This window comes from Lingula anatina, chromosome 1 (assembly GCF_051362555.1).
Source record: "Lingula anatina isolate TDL-2025a chromosome 1, LinAna3.0, whole genome shotgun sequence".
Taxonomy (NCBI): Eukaryota; Metazoa; Brachiopoda; class Lingulata; order Lingulida; family Lingulidae; genus Lingula; species Lingula anatina.
Window position 1 is genome coordinate 63,180,907 of NC_141767.1, and position 17,688 is coordinate 63,198,594.

Consider the following 17,688-nt stretch of genomic DNA (forward strand, 5'->3'; position numbering starts at 1 on the left):
ATAATTGAAAAATGTCACAGTTGTAGCAACTTATAAATCTTGTCTTGTAGAACTTAAAAGGTCAAGGTTGAGGTCTAACGGCAGCCATATTGTCTTGGGGGAGCATTTCTTCTTATTACTTCGGGTGCCACCGCTTGTCACTGAGATAACAAACGGAAATAATATCATAAAAACGGGGAATCTGTTGTTTCAGGCGTATTATATATGGGTAAGTTATCCCTTAATAATTAAACCTTAATCTATAACAGGTTGCTAAGCTTGTCGTACACACGACACTGTCCCCAGCTCAATTTCTGAATCTTCCAGTTCTTGTCAGTGCAGTTTTGCCTTTGATTTTCTAGATGCTGAACTTGTGAACCCCTTGCTTTGTGCATTCAACCATTTGCCGTAAACGAAGACAATGGGTGCTTTTTAATTTTGAATTTTCCATTCAATTCTCGATTTCCACAGTATATTTTTATACCAGAACGTAAAATCACTTTGTTTTGTTTTTTTTTACCTGGGGCCTGTTTTAAGGTGATAAATGTTCAGTGTGGTTTGTCAAATCTATGTTTCAAATTTACAAGTTGAAAGTACATGCCATGCATCTTGTATCCATTATATCTTTCACAGTTATTTTCAGATATGTACTGTAAATTATCAATTTAGTAGATATCCAGTATCACATGTATACCCAGTAGTTGTCTGTGTGTTAAATATCACTTCAGACTCTGTCATATTGCCAAGGAGAGCCACCAGTGTTGAGTGGCCAACATGGTGGACAGCCTGACAATAAGCATATTTGTTGAGTTGGATAAACAATATCAATTACCTAGTAATATATTTTGTTTTTATTTTCTCACCCTACTTTTGCGAAAGACCGTTTCCTGTGTTTACATATGACTGGACTCATTTTTTCTAGTGTATTGTGCTGTGTTGGGCTGTTTTGCACATTTTATCATCAGTGCTACCAAGACAACTGATAGATCAATAGATCAATCATCAGCATTTATCATAGGAAATTATTGTATGTAAGTGTTAAGAATACATTGATAGACATGTTTTTGTCTGTCCTAGTTGATTGTAAGGGAAGCTCTGTATTGACTGGAATAGATTGAACGTAAAGAAACATGACACCAAATCTACAAAGTTACAATACTCCATTGCTGTTTATTACTGGTTAAAGTTGGGAAAGCTTTGCTCTAGAGATCATGTCCTCCTGCTTGTAGCCTTGTCCAAAACTTTTTACAAAGGTACATTATCCAATAAAGCCTTGTTGGGAAAATCCACTGAATTTGTTAACAGTGATGTTCATCCTTAACAAAACTTTTAAACACAATTAATTAAGCTCTAGAATATTAATGTTTCTGGATATTGATGATAAGAATTATGAAATTAAATTATATTACACAGGCCAAAATTAATAACACATTTAACATTAATTTTGTTCAACAATCATGTCAAATTTATAGCCACAGGTGATATTGTAGAATAACATGATATCCATCATTTATAGTTTTTATAAGGCTTTTGAATGACCTTTTCTTAAACCCCTCAGGGAGTAAATATTGGAAACCAGTATGTATAATGGATTAAGGAAATAGAATAGTGATGAATTAGTGGTTTATGAATCACAACTTTAAAGTGCTCAGCAATAGTTGTTTTGACATAAAAATCTATAATGATACATTTGATTGCAGTAAAAAGGCATTTGCACCTTGTCAGAGAGGTATATAGCAAAAAAAAAAAAGGCACAGGAAACGGTGTCACTTATTGTGGAAGATTGTGTTTATATTGGCCTTAATATGAATTCTTTGCATCATTGCTGTCAAAATAACTAGTTGTCAGACTAAAGCAGAATTACCATTTGATTATCATTTTAATTATTCTTTTTTTTAATGCAGTTATAAGGTTTTTGGCAAAAAATGAATTATAAAATTTATTCCATTTTAAGAAACTCATACTCTTCTCCCCTCAGTTTCATTTGCCTTAGACATTTTTATCTCTGAGAAGGAGGGATTATGTTTTTGGGTCCATTTGTTAGTTAGTTTACTAGTACGTATCTGTTTGCAGCATTATGCAAAAAAGATGTGGATAGATTTTGATAAAATTTTCAGGATAGCAGACATGGTGAAAACTATTCAGAATGGTTGGACATTTGGACCAGCAGTAGTGAAAAATTTGCCAGACCGAATGGATTTTTGTCGGACCGAAAATCACCCTATTCGTTTGAGACAGATACTACCAGTATGATTAGGGTAGCTGACTTTGTTTGTGAATGTGCTAGGTTTGAAATGGAAGGGAAAAAACTCTTTGGGTCTTAAATAATTTTATTAGTGAAGTATGTTGAATGATGACTGTAAATTCAAAATTGCAGTTCTTAAAACTCTTGTCGGTCCTTTGGAGCGACCAAGTCCAAATTTTTACCAGTCCAGACAAATTTTGCCAGTCGTGACCGATCGGACCAACAGTTTCAGCATGTCTGGGATAGACCACCAATGGGCCAAGGATGTAATGATTAAATTTTGGGAGTGATACAGACTACCATTGCAATGTGTTCACAGTTCTGCTTCGAAGCTACACAAGCAGTTATTGTAGTAATTACGTCCTGACTTATCTTAAAGCAATAATAACTCTTCCTTTGAGATTCAAAATTCCGCATGAAAAACATTGTAAACAACGCATGGAAATATATTCTATTGTATTTTACCACTAAAACGGCCGTTATTGCAGTAAAACTAAAATCTGTGCCTGTCAATAGGGCTTTCGATGCTTTCATCAAGGCATTCGTTGCTAATGACGTAATGGTGTCACGCGGATTCTCGCGTTCATTCGAGACCAAAATAACATATGGCGCCAAACGCATTAATGCGGACGCAGACGTAAGTTGCGAGTTTTTATACAGTGCGTCGGTTAACGAAAAGCCCAGAATGGCACACATTGTGGATATTAATGTATTTTTAACAAAAAGACGAATATATCTCATGAATCTTATATAGTGTTGTTGTTGTCTGCTTTTCCCGCGGTTTTAAGTAGGTCAACAGTGACTATGCGATGTCAGAGAGAGCTCCGTCAGTTAAAATCTCTTAAGAGATTTTAACAAAAAACCGTACGTTTAGGAAAAAAACCCTGGATTAACTTTGAATGCAGGAATGGGGTCGCTGACCATTGGTAAGTACGGGAAAATTGCCGTTTACTCCAGGAAAATCCAATTTTTGGTCAAAATGAAGAGTTATTATGACTTTAATGGTACACATCACAGACGTTATTTGCAAGCTGTGACCTGACCTCCCTTGTTGGAGGTCTACTTGCTCTGAGTGCTTTCCTAGTTATCATTTTTATTATTTAATCTGGAGTATTTGTACAATTTTGATCAAGTATTGAGTGTCTGTCCTTTAAATTGGTGTTTGCTTCTGTCTTCGGTGTCTGTGAACTGCAAGTTGTTATGGATTTATAAAATGGGTTATTCACAATGAGCTTTTTCAACTATAGATGGATTTCTGACTTTTGGAGAGCCAAAAATATCATTGCCCAGTATTGAATGTAACTCAGTAACTTCATAAGATATTATTCTAATAGATGGCATGGCTGACAACTAGTAAACTGCAATCTGGTGTTATCATTTCAATTTTCTTTTTTTGTTTAGGCGATACTAGCCCTTAATATCATTTTCCATTAAGAAAAGGCATTATATCTGGTGACATTTCCCTGGCACCAGATTTTAGTTCTAATTGTTATATGATTAAATAGGCGAGGGAGACATATTTAAAATCAATATTACAGCTTTTGCTACTTTTACTTCGTCAGCTTGAATTAGCAAATACACCCTTATGTACTTTTGATATGAGGACATCATCTCATAACATGACAACATTTATTTTTGGATTATCTAAATGGATAAAAAAAACCTAGCACATCGAAGTCGCTTAAGTGCATCTTTTTATGCCAACCATAATAAATAATAATTTCACCTGAAAAGCCTGAGTACGGTAAAGTCTTGAAAATTTCGTCGTTCTTGAAAATTTCGTCGGCCGACGATTTTCCGCAGACGTAATTTTTTTCCCTTTGAAAACTTCGTCGACCTTGAAAATGAGGTACTCGATAATTTTTGAAAAGTTCGTCGCCAAATATGGCCGCGTTGTCCAGCTCAAACATAAAGGTAATGCGTCAGTTGATTCAAGACAATGATACGATCAGGATATCATTGCCGATAACACTCTCAATGGGAGATAGGGACAATAGTGCGCCCCTGCGAGCGGTCATTCACAATATAGATGGTTTAGATGTGAATTCCAGTTCTCAATTGCGGGAACGTCGGCCTTTTGTCTTTAGTTTTATTACTATTACCTGGCTCAAGGCGGCAAATAGAAGACACAGGCCGCGGCTCTGTCATTTGTAACGCCGTTATTGTTATCGGCGGCTGTCCTAAATGAGGAAGACACAATGAAAAAATCAAGATATTATCTCGAAGGGAAATGTACCTGTCACTTCTATTCATGGCCATGTTCAATTTAGGACCATTTAACGATTACCTGGCTCGAACATGGAGATCGTTCGCAATGCGAATGGGACGAGATGGCAATTTTCATATCTTCAGCGGAGAATCGTTCGCGTAATATCATCAACAGATCGTTCGCGATCCAAACGAGACGAGAAGATAATTTTCATATTTGTAGCGGACTCTGTTCGCGTAAGGTCACCAGCGGGAGATCGTTTGAGATTCGAGAGAGACGAAAAGGCAATCTTCATATCTTTAGCGGGAGATCGTTCGCGATGTAAGCGAGAATAAAATGCACTTTTCATATTAGTTCAAGGGAACTTCGTTCGTGGAAGATCATCAGCAGGAGATCATTATTTTAACCCCCCTCCCCCTTTGAATTTTATAAATAATATATATTTTTCATTTTATCTTTAACCCCCCCTTCCCCACTCTCGGCATATCTTCGGCGAAGAATCGTTTGCGTAATATCGTCAGGACTTTGTTCGCGTAAGATCGTCAGAGGGAGATCGTTCGCGATCCGAGTTAGACGAAAAGGCAATTTTCATATCATCATCGGGAGATCGTTCGCGATGTAAGCAATAATAAAATGCAGTTTTCATATTAGTTCAAAGAACTTAAATTGCAGATGATCGTCAGCGGGAGCAATTATTTTAACTCCCTGTAAATTTTTAGGAAGTTACAGATGGTAATTTTAGAAGGCCTGACACTTAATCCTGGGAAAAGCCCTGCATGCAACAAACGTTGCATTGCGTTGAATTTTTTTTTTTTTTTTTGAATATGTCGCATCCAGGTTATGATGCAAGGTTGCAATTAGGCTTATCTTGATCCTTCTTCTCTATCAGGAGGTATGTTTCTTACCGAGAAGATAATTCTCAACATATTTTCGGGTACAGTAAGTTAAATATAACTTAAAAGAGATGCACAAATAAATAGATTATTATTTACCACCAGAAAATGACTTAGGAAGTAGTAATAAATATCCCACAATATAAGAGGGTCAAAGATAACAGCCGCTAAGGATAAAAGCACAAAGGCCGGATTTTTGAAAATTTCGTCATACCCAGGAGTCGGGGAGAGGTAATTTTGAAAAATTAGTCGGATTTACACAATTAAAAATATTAATTAATTTTTAAGCGACGAAATTTTCAAGACTTTACTGTATGTTAAACTGACAAGATTTGTTCATGTCGTTTGGACTAGATATATCCATTCTCAGTTAATCTAAATAGGGCCTTCTTTGCCATACATACCTAGGGTAAAAATCAAATATTTCCCCCTTTGAACTTGTAATTACATGTAGCATGCTCCATGCTCTGAAACCAGCACACGTATATTCCGAAACCGCCTCGTAGTAAAAAATGTCACCAAAACGTAGAATTAGCTAACGCTCGAGGTGTTATGGCATATATCGCTCGGGTGACAGTGTATTATCTCACACTTAAAACCATGTCCATTTTTTAAGTATTAATGCATTTTTTAGCATTTTTTTTACATATCTCTTTTACTCTTTCCTATTGTTTTAATGCTGACACAGATCTATAATTGAACTGTATGCTGTTTTTAAATAATTGTATGGCATGCAGGTTATGGTAAAGTAATAAACTTCAACTATTTTGTGAAACAGGTTATTGCTCAATTCTAAATAAAGTTACTTGGAAGTCTCACATGCAAGTTGCATGTGCTTTTACCATAATGGAGATAAAATTTCTATTCGAATACTTCATCTTAAGTTTGGAGGGGGCGTTATAAAATCACTTTCTTCACTTTTTCTTTTATTTAAGTTTGGGTTGTAGTCATTGTTACATAACTCAACAGCAACTGAGGTTAACATATGCAAACGAGCTTTGATTTTGTTATTTTTTTCATGATAATAACTTAATGATTTTGACAATTGCTGATTTTGCACAGGTTTAATTAAGACATTTAAGGAATGCAGGATAATTTGTGTGATAAAGATAGTGTAAGGCCCCATTCAGAATAGATGGGTACAAACTTATCTGCTGACCAAATATGGCCAACCACACTTCAAAAGAGCAGGGGAGACCATTAAAAATCAGCGGCATCTCTTTTGAAATGTGGTCGGCGATATTAAGTCAGCGGATCAGTTAGTACTCAGAACATCTATTCTGAATGGGGCCTAAGTCATGAACACCTTGCATCTAGGCTTTCTTGAAGTGTTGGACAGGTGCCTAGTAGTATTGATTAATGACAGACAGTGATTGAAGATAGAACAAATTGTCTGTAACCCAAGAATTGGATTGAAATTATTATGATTTCTGTTATAACAATAATTTAAATATTTGTGACCTATAATGTGTGTAAGTTTATCAATTTTGTTAACTTTTCAGATTTAACCTAAAATCAAGATCAAACTCCATTCCAGAAAGGACCTAGAAAAGCAATTTGAAACCTTGTAAACATGCAGCAGGCAAAGAACAAAAAGCCTGTAAGTTAAGAAGCAGTATTTTTTACTTAAGGGAAATAACTGGGCTATTGATTTGTTAAATTATTTTTGTTTTCACTTGTAAATTTCACAAACACTCTACTATTTGATGGCTGCAAAATTTTCATCTAATTATTCTATCCTAGCATTCTTTCAGATGATTATTTCTCACTATTGCTCCAGGAATTAATACTCAGTGAAGCAATAGAACTGATATTCAGCTTTAAATTAATCATATTCAGTTAATCTAACAACAGTGTTAACGGCAGTTCCAGACATGGATGATAGTGTTAATGTTATTTTGATGCATATTTTAAGTGGTGTTTTTGTTTTGTCACATAGGGCTACTTTGGGGAAGAGGAGGAGGCAGAACCAAGCATGTATTTTAATACACAGTCTGTTTTCAGGCCTGACAAAGAGGTGGGGGATTTATCCTAGAATTCTTAGTATTGCTGTTATTAATTTGGATTTATGAGGCAGATTGTTTTATATTACTTATGGAGCATTTACACGCCTTTCTGTAAAGTCTTCTTTAGTATAAACCCTGGAAATCCCATATGACATGCTTCAGTGAAAACACAGGTTTTACTGGAATTGCAGAGGTTTAAATTTTGTCAACATAATATATTTTTATTAAATAAGTCAATATACCTGAATTTAACCGATCTGTTTGTGAACAATTATTTCAGATCTTGAATTCTCCTTCACCATCCCAACTGTCTTCTGCATTTGGCACAAACTATTTTGGTGGCCAACCAGCAAGTAAGTCTGTTCATGTTCATAATGTTTCATAAAGTTTATGGCAGTATTTTATAAGGTCACTCATGTATGTTATGGCAGTTGCAAATCAAAACCATTACAATATACATAGAATTAATGTTGACTTTGATTAATTGTTTGGTGTAAGTTGGCTTTAATACAACCATATTTTATCAAATTCAAGTTTTCAAAATTGATGTCAGTGAGTGATTCCAAGACCCCATTCCACCAGACACCAGCGGTCTACATAGATCGATCCAACTCTGCAGGGACTCTGATTAACTGAATGAGGCTTTTGTTACCAAGGTACTCAGATGATTGCCGCTTTTCCTTATTCTACTCAATGCAAAGAAGAGGCGTCATTCAGTTAAGCTGATTGCACTCAGCGAGAGCCCCTGCAGAGTTGGATCGATTTACGTAGACCAATGATGTTTATGGGAATGGGGCTTAAGTCATTTGATTATTGCTGTAGAATAAAGAACTGATATGATGGACGGAAGTGATTCACAGGAGCCTGCTCTTAGCCCTCAACACTTAGTAGAAGATAGCTTATCCCTCATTTCCTTTATTTGCAATTACTAGCAGTCTTCACTTCCTCAGGATAAAGTTCTAGGTTATAAATGATTTATTATAGAACATGAGATTCTTTGCATGTTAAATTGACCTTTTGTGAATTTTTCTTCTACTTTGGGCTGGGGGGGGGGGGGGAGTTCAAGCAAAAATATTCAATTGTGGTCTATGCTATCGTCTAATAAGTTCAAAGAATGTACTTGACCACAAAAGTCTTGTTTGTATGTTACTCTCTCACTCTCTTTAATATGGAAAGGCTATCATTGTGGCTTTTGCAGTAGGAAACATGGCAATGCAGCAGAGGAACAGCATGACAGGAGGGCCAGGAGTGGCACAGTTTCAGAGGAACAGTTCAGGCCACTTAACACCAACCAGTCTAGCACCATCATTCCCCATAGGGCTTCAGCAGCAACATCAACAGCAAGCCTCGCCAAATAGGTGGGCAAGAAAAGAGAATATATAGCTTGAATTTTATTTATTTATTCATATGTTTATTTTTCATTTACTGTTTTGAGTTGCTATGTATTCATTTAATGCCTATTGATTAAACAGTAGAGTTTATACTAGAAATCCAGTCTGGTACTCCTTTAGAAATGGTAGTTAAAATACATTAACTGATAATCACACCTCTGAGTGCATAGAATTTTATTCTGCAGCTGTGAGATGATGTTATGTAAATCAACCTGTCTGCTAAATACTGTGTTTTGCAAGTTATTTACATGCAATTCCTTCTTGTAAGGTAATAATTTAACCTCCACTTGTTGCTCATATCTCTCATTTCTGCAATCTGGGACCACATTTGCAGACTTTTTAATTTTACCTGCACTTTTACCTGTTTAGCCATGTATATTGTATAACCAAATTTTAACCGGTAAATTATTAAGTTGAATATACTGTTTAGGTTGGCATGACCTCATGAGTACTTTGTGTTTAATTTGTGTTGAGATTTGTGAAGTACTCTTAGTAAGGTCAGTAAAGATAAGGTTTAAATGAGAGGCAGCATTTGAATGAGATTTAGAACAATTAAACCTCATTTGTTCTTCTATTGCATATATTCTTGCTTGTGCTGAGTTTATATTGTTGTATTAATATCTGATGAGTGCCAGTATTTTTTATTTTATTTATTTTTTTGTAGGAATTTAATGAGCAGTTTTAGTCAGCGTGGCTTCCCAAATGTGGGTCAACCAAGTGCATCACAAGCTTTGACTGCGATACAGAAAAGGAATAATCCAATTTCCTCAGCCATATTAAGGTAAAGCCAACTCTCAGAAATAATGGCATGGAAGGCTTGGTATTTTAAGTCGTGGATTTGATTTAGTATCTATAATTAAGGTTGTCTAATGGATTTATTTCAGTATTTTGCTTTTAATTTGAGTTTGGTTTGGTTAACATTGGGTGGTTTTTGTTGCAATATATATATTTACTGTACTGATTTTTTAGAAATAACCATGCTGCTAAAAATTGAAAACAAAAATGTAGTTATCTGTATGTGAACATGATGGAACTTGGATTGATTTTTTCTTTTTTCCAATGATTAAACTCCCTCCATCTTTTTATTTGTAGTCCTAACTATCTATCTCAAATCATTCAATCTACAATGCAACATCAACAGCAGCAACAACAGCAACATTTGTACCAGGGTTACCATCCTCCACCTCCCCAAATCACCAGGTCCATAAGTGTACCAGCAAGGTAACCTGGACATGCTGTCGTACTCTTCACCCCTATGTTGCATACGTTGCTGCTTATTCATGTATTAATTGACTGTCACACTACTCTGCATCAGGAATATTTGAATTGTTTTTAAGTGCACATATATTTTTATAGGGACATAGTAAGGTCACAGCAATGTACACATTGCACAGCAAAATCAAAATTGTTCATTTGGATTTTTACCTTTGATGGACAATAAAACGGCAAAATGTTTTTGTTTCCTTTTCTTTTTTATTTCATAGGGATACATTTATACATTTTTTTACTCAGCACGGCAACCCATAATTATATATATATATGTTCATTGTTCTGTGGGATCTGTATTTTCTACGTGTCTATGATTTTGTCCTGTTCAGTGATACATGTCATGTTAGCTGGTTGTTAATTGGTTTTCAACCTGATAGACACAACATGGTGAACAACTGAATAGCATTTGCATGTTTTTTTTTTTCTTTTCTTGTGATTAAAAAGGCCATAATGTAGCCTGTGCTGTCTCTAAAGATGCATGCTCATACTTAATTGTTGTTGCTGCCTTGCATCAATGTAACTGAGACCAGGATATCAGTTTATTGAACCTTTTATCAGGCCTTGTTTATAAGAGGATAGGACAGTGTCGGGTCATGGTGGGATCTACTTAATTAGACACTGGCTTGACATTAACTGGAGATCAACGAGGGAAATCATACCCAGTTCATTTGATGGTTTTCCTATATCCTCCTTCCTTTTTTACATATAAACCAAGAGACTGTGGCAGTGTTTGTGTGTATGTAGAATGGCTATGGTAAAAATTTAAATAAGTACACGTCTTCAATTTTCACAAAATGTAATATCATAATTTTTTACCTGTTTAATGGACTTAAATGTCCATTGTCAAAATACTTGAGAAAACTATCTTGCTGCATATCTGTCCATTAAACTATTCTTCAAGCGATATCTAGCTTTAGACAATATTATTCAAAATTAGTATATATTAAAATTAGTATATTTTGATGAGTAGGTATTTCATTTTACATACAATAGGGTAATATGTAAAAGGTTCAAACAAACATTTATTTGAAGTGGAGCTCTGTAAGGAAAATTGGTCTACATTTTATTCTGAATTTGATCATTATTTTTTACAAACCCTAAGGCATGCACTTTATCAGGAGTGTGCAATTTTGAATTTGATGGGACTAGGTCAGATAAGATAAAAGAAATAATTGTTCATCTTTTTAACTTCACAGTTCATGCCAAGTGTCCTGGGTGAGTGTTCCTCATTTAAAGGTTATTCTTATAGTAATGATTTTATGGTATATGATTTTGTTTTCAGTTCAGGTAATAATGTAATGACAAATTTGGCGGGTGGCTTTGCTGGGATGCCAGGAATTAGAGGTTGGTAGTGATTATTTTATGAATAATTGTATTCTCCTAAGAAGGCTCTGCCTGAATGTAGTGACATTGATTTGTGCAATAATAAGATTAGAACATACTCTGCTCTTGCCAGACAGGAGGGCATTCAACCATGAAATTAAAAGAAAGTTAAATTTGCAGTTCTCAACGTTAACAGCATTAACCAGCTGACCTATCAACTTTTTAGCAAAAAAATGTTGTCATTTCCATTAGATTATGTGATATGATTGTCAATTGATATGGCAAGTGCTGAAGTTAACTAGATCTGATGACTGACTGATAGGTGGGGAGTGTAGAATCCCCTACCAAGCCTTGGGGGCTTCGTGTAAGAGGCCATGTTCCTGTGGTACAAAGATGATAGTGGAATGATTGAGATAAGTCTAGTTTTTAAAGACCCAGAGGTACCAGGGTAGGCCACGTCCCTGTCTGGTTTTACGTACAACTAGACATGATGCTTGAAAGTTAATCAATAGTCCTGAAATTAGGATGTTTTCCCTTCAGATTCACAACCAAATCTAGATCTGTCTGAATTCCCCACACTGGGCAACCGGTCTGGTATGGCTCCTGGTCCAAACCCCACAATACAACCGCCAAACAGAACCTATGGTAAGAAAACATTGTGAAATTCAGACCTTGTGGAAAAATGCCACATGATATTACTTGCATTTGAAATTCTATGATTAAATGTGATTTAAAGCATTGGGTTTTTTTTTAAATAAAAAAAAATCAATTTGAGTCAGTGTAAAAAGATTTTCATAAGTCATTGCATGCATTCATTTTCACTTATATTGAATTTACACTCCCACTTTGTTACATTTTTAACAAGCTTTATGTTTCCACAAAATGCAAGATCCCATCATTATTTTTCATTTTCTGTATGTTTTCTAGTTGGTATGGTTAGCAAGCCACCTCAAGAACAAACTCCAGAGTTCCAGATCCAGCAAGAAGACTTTCCAGCCTTGCATTCTACAGTGCAAGGAGGAGGTGAGAATAAATGTTGTTCAGCTTGATTAACCAGCTGTTTTCATGCCATTATAATCTTGCTTACCCGTGCATTTTCGAAATATACAGATGATTAATTGACTTTATTCTACAATTTATCCAGCAAAACAAATTTCAGGCTGATAATTTTGATCAAGGGGTGATGTGGAATTAAAAGAGGAAAATAATATTAGAATCTTAGAAGACAAGTTAATTTGTTCAAATCAGACTTGTTTTTATAAATATTAAAAGCATCTATATCTTTTCAATAAGTGTTCATCTGCTTTTCTTCAGTATATCCCTAGATCTATTGACCAACAATAACAAGTTAGTCATTTATTCAGACATACATATACTAAGTGAATTATCAATAGACATGCTCAGTTAGAGCTGTGTTCCCTTTGGACGGTATTATCTGAGACAGTTTACAGTGAACAATCAATACCACAGTAACTGGATTATCCCATATCTGTCTTTCCTGGAATTACTTATTGCTTTAGATTTCATGGAGGGAATGCTTGTGCAGTTTGACTGAATACTTGGACTTTTGCTTTGTTGTTATTATTGGCTAGACTTTCAAGAGTATCTTCCTATAATTATTATGTTAAATGAGGGTTGCTAAGGAGGAAATCTCTTTATTTCCAGATCTGCCAACTTCCAGTTCTACTGATAGTGGAAGCAAAGTGGTGAGTAGACCTTGGTTGATTATTTTGTGATTATGTTCAGTAACTGTCAAAAGATTCTTCTTTGCAAACTTTGTACTATTGAGTTTGTTTGAATTATATAAGAATATTGAGTTATTATAAAGCATTTAAAACTTCATAAACCCTATTTGATGCTGGTTGAAATTAAAGATAAAAAGTTGGAACAAGCTCTTGCCAGATGCCTTGTTCTTATTTTCTAAAGCATTCTGAACTTTAGTAAGCCTCATGTGTTGATACATTAATTACTTTACTGAGCACTAAAATGTTTACAAATTACATTTTACAGGCTATCTGCACTATTAGCTTTTACATAATGCTATATGTTTATTCAAAACACATACATAGTTAACTGAATTAGCCATGAGGACTGAGAAATAGCACAGGCTGATTAAGTTTTTATTCTGCATTAAAACTAAACTAAAAAACAATGAGCTAATTTTGCATTTGGTGAACACCAGCCATCTGTTTTTTAACCATGTTTATTTAATGCAATAAAAACAGATTTAAACTTTTTCAGAGACTTACACCATAGATTTGCAATCAGCCATTACATTATATTGTATGTGTCTTTTTTTTTCCTCCAGAATTATGGTGGTGTTCGTTGGCTACAGCAACCTGCCACGCTGGGAGGTGCTTTCGACCAGGGTCCAAAAGAAGGAATTCGGTTTCCTGGAGACAAGAATTCCAGTAGTGGGCAACCAAAGAAGGGCATTCAGACACACCAAGATGGTGAGTGAGGACCCAAGGCATCTGCTTGTCTTGGTTACTTGATTATATTGATCCATGATGTATCTTTTGTATACATAAGACTCAGTTTACTTTGCAGATGTGGCTTTTATCATGCCTGCTTTTTTTCCCTGAATTTTGTTTGAATAATAAATTACAGGTGTATTTTATCTTCATTGAACATGTGAAAAATTGATTAAGCATACTGCTATATCCAGTGTGTTGTGCATATTTGAATGGTTAAGTAAAATATTTGATGTTGAGTATAAATAATGTAAGTTCATTTAGTAAGCGTTCTGTCATTTATCTATTTATTTATTTATTTCAAAATTACACCTGCAGTGTCGTGACAGATGACTGATATTTATCCTCAAAGAAAACGCATTAAACTTGGATGTTCCAGAAGTAGTCAAACCGTTTTCATCAAATTGCCTGACTGCTTTACACTGGATTTGCAATAGAAGCCCCCTTGGAGGTTCCCCGAGTTGAACTCTTTGTCTGGCAGAAATGAACGGGTTTAGTTGACACCTGTGAAAAAAGCACCTTTGATGCTACATCCACCTTATTTAATTTGTGACTTTCTATCCAGGAACTGTGTCCAATATCCCTGGTGGTATGGTGACAGACCAGTTTGGTATGGTGGGCCTCCTCACTTTCATCAGAGCAGCAGAGACTGACCCGAACTTAGTAGCACTGGCCCCAGGCATTGATCTAACAACACTGGGACTAAACCTTAACTCTCCTGAGTAAGAAATGGGCCATAGGCAATTGTGGGGAATGGGGCATCATGATGTATTAAGACCAAGTTAAAATATTGATTATGTTCATTCATATACAATAACCAGCAGACAAATGATAATTGACCTCATCATACTGAAGTTGTAAATAGTTGACTTTTTGAATGTAAGCAATTAGTGGCTTAATGTGGCTACATTTTGAATTGTGAATAATTTCAAAAAGTGAGACTTGCAACAAAAATATATACCAATTGATGGTGAATCTTTTTAATTGTTTGAAACTCGTGACTTCTGTAACTTCATTTTAACAGTTAATGATAAAAAAGAAGCAAGGTAAAAGGAATGGAAGTGATGTTATAGAAGTTTATGACGCATGTGTGTAGGTCATGTATTTATGTTTCAGAAACCTGTACAGTACCTTCCAGTCCCCCTGGGCTGATGCTCCCTGTAGACCACAAGACATAGGTCAGTGGCGTAATACCTTATTATAGCATAAGCTTACACTAGGGTGCTATATTGATTTGGTGAAACTTTCACCACATATATATTTCTTCTATTTACATGGCCTTTGAGGCCATAATGGCTTTTGTTTAAATTGTTTGTGAGGGGCTTCAATTGATCCTGAATGCTTTTTTGTGCACAGGTTTCAGTGGCTTTTTATCTGTCCTTTAAAGGAATGTTAATTTTTTGCATTACTTTAGTCTAGCTGCTAGAAAGCAAAAGTTTGATGGTAAGAATTTTGGTGAATAAATTTAATATAGTTCTTTGGTTTAAGAATTTGCAATCAACCAAATGCAGCGAAAATTTATGGGGCCATTTGGCCAATTAATTTGACATAAGTGTGGGTATTTTTCCACAGATAATTTTTACTTACCATGAACCATTTTATGTAATGATTTAATACACCATTTCATTCATTTATAAGTAACTGCCTCAAATTCATTGTTATGCCTATAAATTTGAATTATTCATTGATTACATGAAAAATGGCATGATTTCAGCATAAATATCAGCAGGCAAAGTTTCTGATACGATAACTCTATGTTATATTTCAGATTTTCACGTACCCTCAGAGTATCTCACAAATATATTTATAAGAGACAAGGTAAGCTTCACTTTTTTCAAAAGGGTATAACATTTCAGTTTACCTACAGTTCTTTGTTAATTATCAGTCAGTTGAAAGACTCAGATTTTACTAGATATATCAACCTTAAAAATTTTATACAGAGTGAAATGTTCAGTTCTTTGTTTATTTTCCAATGTTTTCCCCTTTCAGCTTGCTCCTATAAAACTTAACCGTTATGGGGAAGACTTGCTATTTTTCCTGTTCTACATGAATGGTGGGGACATGCTTCAGTTGGCAGCAGCAGCAGAGTTGTAAGTTTTTTAGGAAATCTATGATAAATGTTGTTCATTGTCAATTTTTCACAGCCTTTCAAAACAGCATATCATCCCCATTATTTTTCAATTAAATACTTGTTTCTCCAGAAGAGAGCATTATGTCTGAGCATACAACAAAAATGTAAGTAAAATATAAAAAATTTCTAAGTTGCTGATGGTACATGACAGTCATGGCAACCTTTTTTTTCTATTTGTTATTTCTACTGAGAAATAGTATATCTCATTACAGACTATTGGGTTTCATTTAACAAGTATGTGTCAGCTGTATAAAATATGGCGTACATATCTTACCAATTTCAGATACAACCGAGACTGGAGGTATCACAAAGAAGAAAGGGTCTGGATAACCAGGGCCCCAGGGATGGAACCTGCTATCAAGACTAATACTTACGAACGAGGAACATACTATTTCTTTGATGCACAGAACTGGCGAAAAGTGGCAAAAGAATTCCACTTAGAATATGACAAACTAGAAGAGAGACCTCATCTGCCACCTACTCTCCATCATAATCCTAGTCCTGCTGCCATGGTGGCACACTAGCAGAGGCTAGACATTAACTAGGTGAACAGATGGCAATATATGATGGCAACAGAACCTGAAAATGTGTTCAGTGTTTTTCAGTCACGTTTCTGTGACATAGTTCAAATGTGCCATGCTTCAGCAACGGTGCTTGGCACGGAGAAGAACACGAAGGGAGATTTGCTGTTGGGTTTTGAAGTTATTTTGGACCATAGGTGCATATGGAGGGAGACATTTTTTGTCAGTGAACTAGTTTTGAAGATCTCCTTAAACAGTACCCTGAATACAAGTGCATTACTGGTACTATCTCATTTGTTATAAATCCTTTGACATGACATAATGACTGTTGTTTTTGGTATGCCAGTGTTGCAATGGATGCTCTCTGCAGAACTGAATAATCATATGATTGTAATCTAAACAGACTGTAAGTTTGATTTTGAAGCTAGCTGGACAATGTTTATGGTAATTAATTCTAGACAGCCACTTTTTGTAAACACCTTATCAATAAGTTTTAAGACCACTTTTTATGGACATAAAGCCATCACTTGTTCACTATGCCGTAAATGTGCTCTTTCTTTAACACCTTCAAAAGAAAATCTTGTTGCTTATTATTCTCATAAATACAAGAATGATTTTTGGGACCATGAAGAAGCTTGAAAACCATCCTTTCTTAGAAATTGTGTATTTTTAATGAATTTTTTTGTTTTTTGTTCATTGTCATTTTCAAGGAGGTGTGTCTTTAAACTCCCATAAGCCCGAATCCCTGTGCTAGTGACATTTTCTGATGTGCTCTTGTAGTAGTGCATTATTAAAAATTGGTGTTGATTATTCTGTTAAATATTGCAGCAGAATTGACAAAAACTTTGGTGCACCGTCATCATAAATAGCTTGAAATAAAAAGTCTTTATTTTTCAGGAAATTAATCAGGATTTTGAACTATAGTTAACAAGAATTCAGTAAACTCATTTCTGTAAAAACCAACATTCAGAAGGAAGACTACAATGCAATTTTGTACTGTCGATTCAATTTAATAAACCTCAGATGGTACATTACACAGCTTGTTTTTTTTTTCTTTTGGGCAATTTATATTGACAAAAAGCCTGGACCAGTCCAGCACTTGCAGGTTTTCAGAGCCCAAGAAAACTTCTTAAATTCAATATCTGTTTGATAGAATGACAGGCAGTTGCTACCTTTGTACTATACTACATCTGGTCAAATCCATCAGCTTCTTAAATCGATAACCCAGGTAACTAGGACAGTAACAA

At 35.2% G+C, this 17,688-nt stretch overlaps 1 protein-coding gene across 4 annotated transcripts; it reads left to right on the forward strand.

The window, feature by feature from the left end:
- The first annotated feature begins 50 nt into the window (after positions 1-50).
- Positions 51-17,475, forward strand: LOC106152592 (CCR4-NOT transcription complex subunit 2). Of its 4 annotated transcripts, none has more exons than XM_013526234.2 (17): positions 51-208; positions 6,829-6,926; positions 7,266-7,343; positions 7,613-7,685; positions 8,531-8,690; positions 9,388-9,504; positions 9,816-9,944; positions 11,275-11,336; positions 11,856-11,960; positions 12,243-12,338; positions 12,981-13,021; positions 13,624-13,768; positions 14,355-14,511; positions 14,906-14,967; positions 15,558-15,607; positions 15,779-15,879; positions 16,204-17,475. In XM_013526234.2, the coding sequence occupies exons 2-17, from the start codon at positions 6,900-6,902 to the stop codon at positions 16,442-16,444; spliced, it is 1,644 nt and encodes a 547-aa protein (XP_013381688.1). In that variant the 5' UTR covers positions 51-208; positions 6,829-6,899; the 3' UTR covers positions 16,445-17,475. The 4 variants fall into 4 exon arrangements, with proteins under 4 accessions (XP_013381688.1, XP_013381689.1, XP_013381690.1 ...); XM_013526235.2 differs by having other exon boundaries at positions 6,864-6,926; XM_087002676.1 differs by lacking the exon at positions 51-208 and adding an exon at positions 360-404.
- The last annotated feature ends 213 nt before the right edge of the window (positions 17,476-17,688 follow it).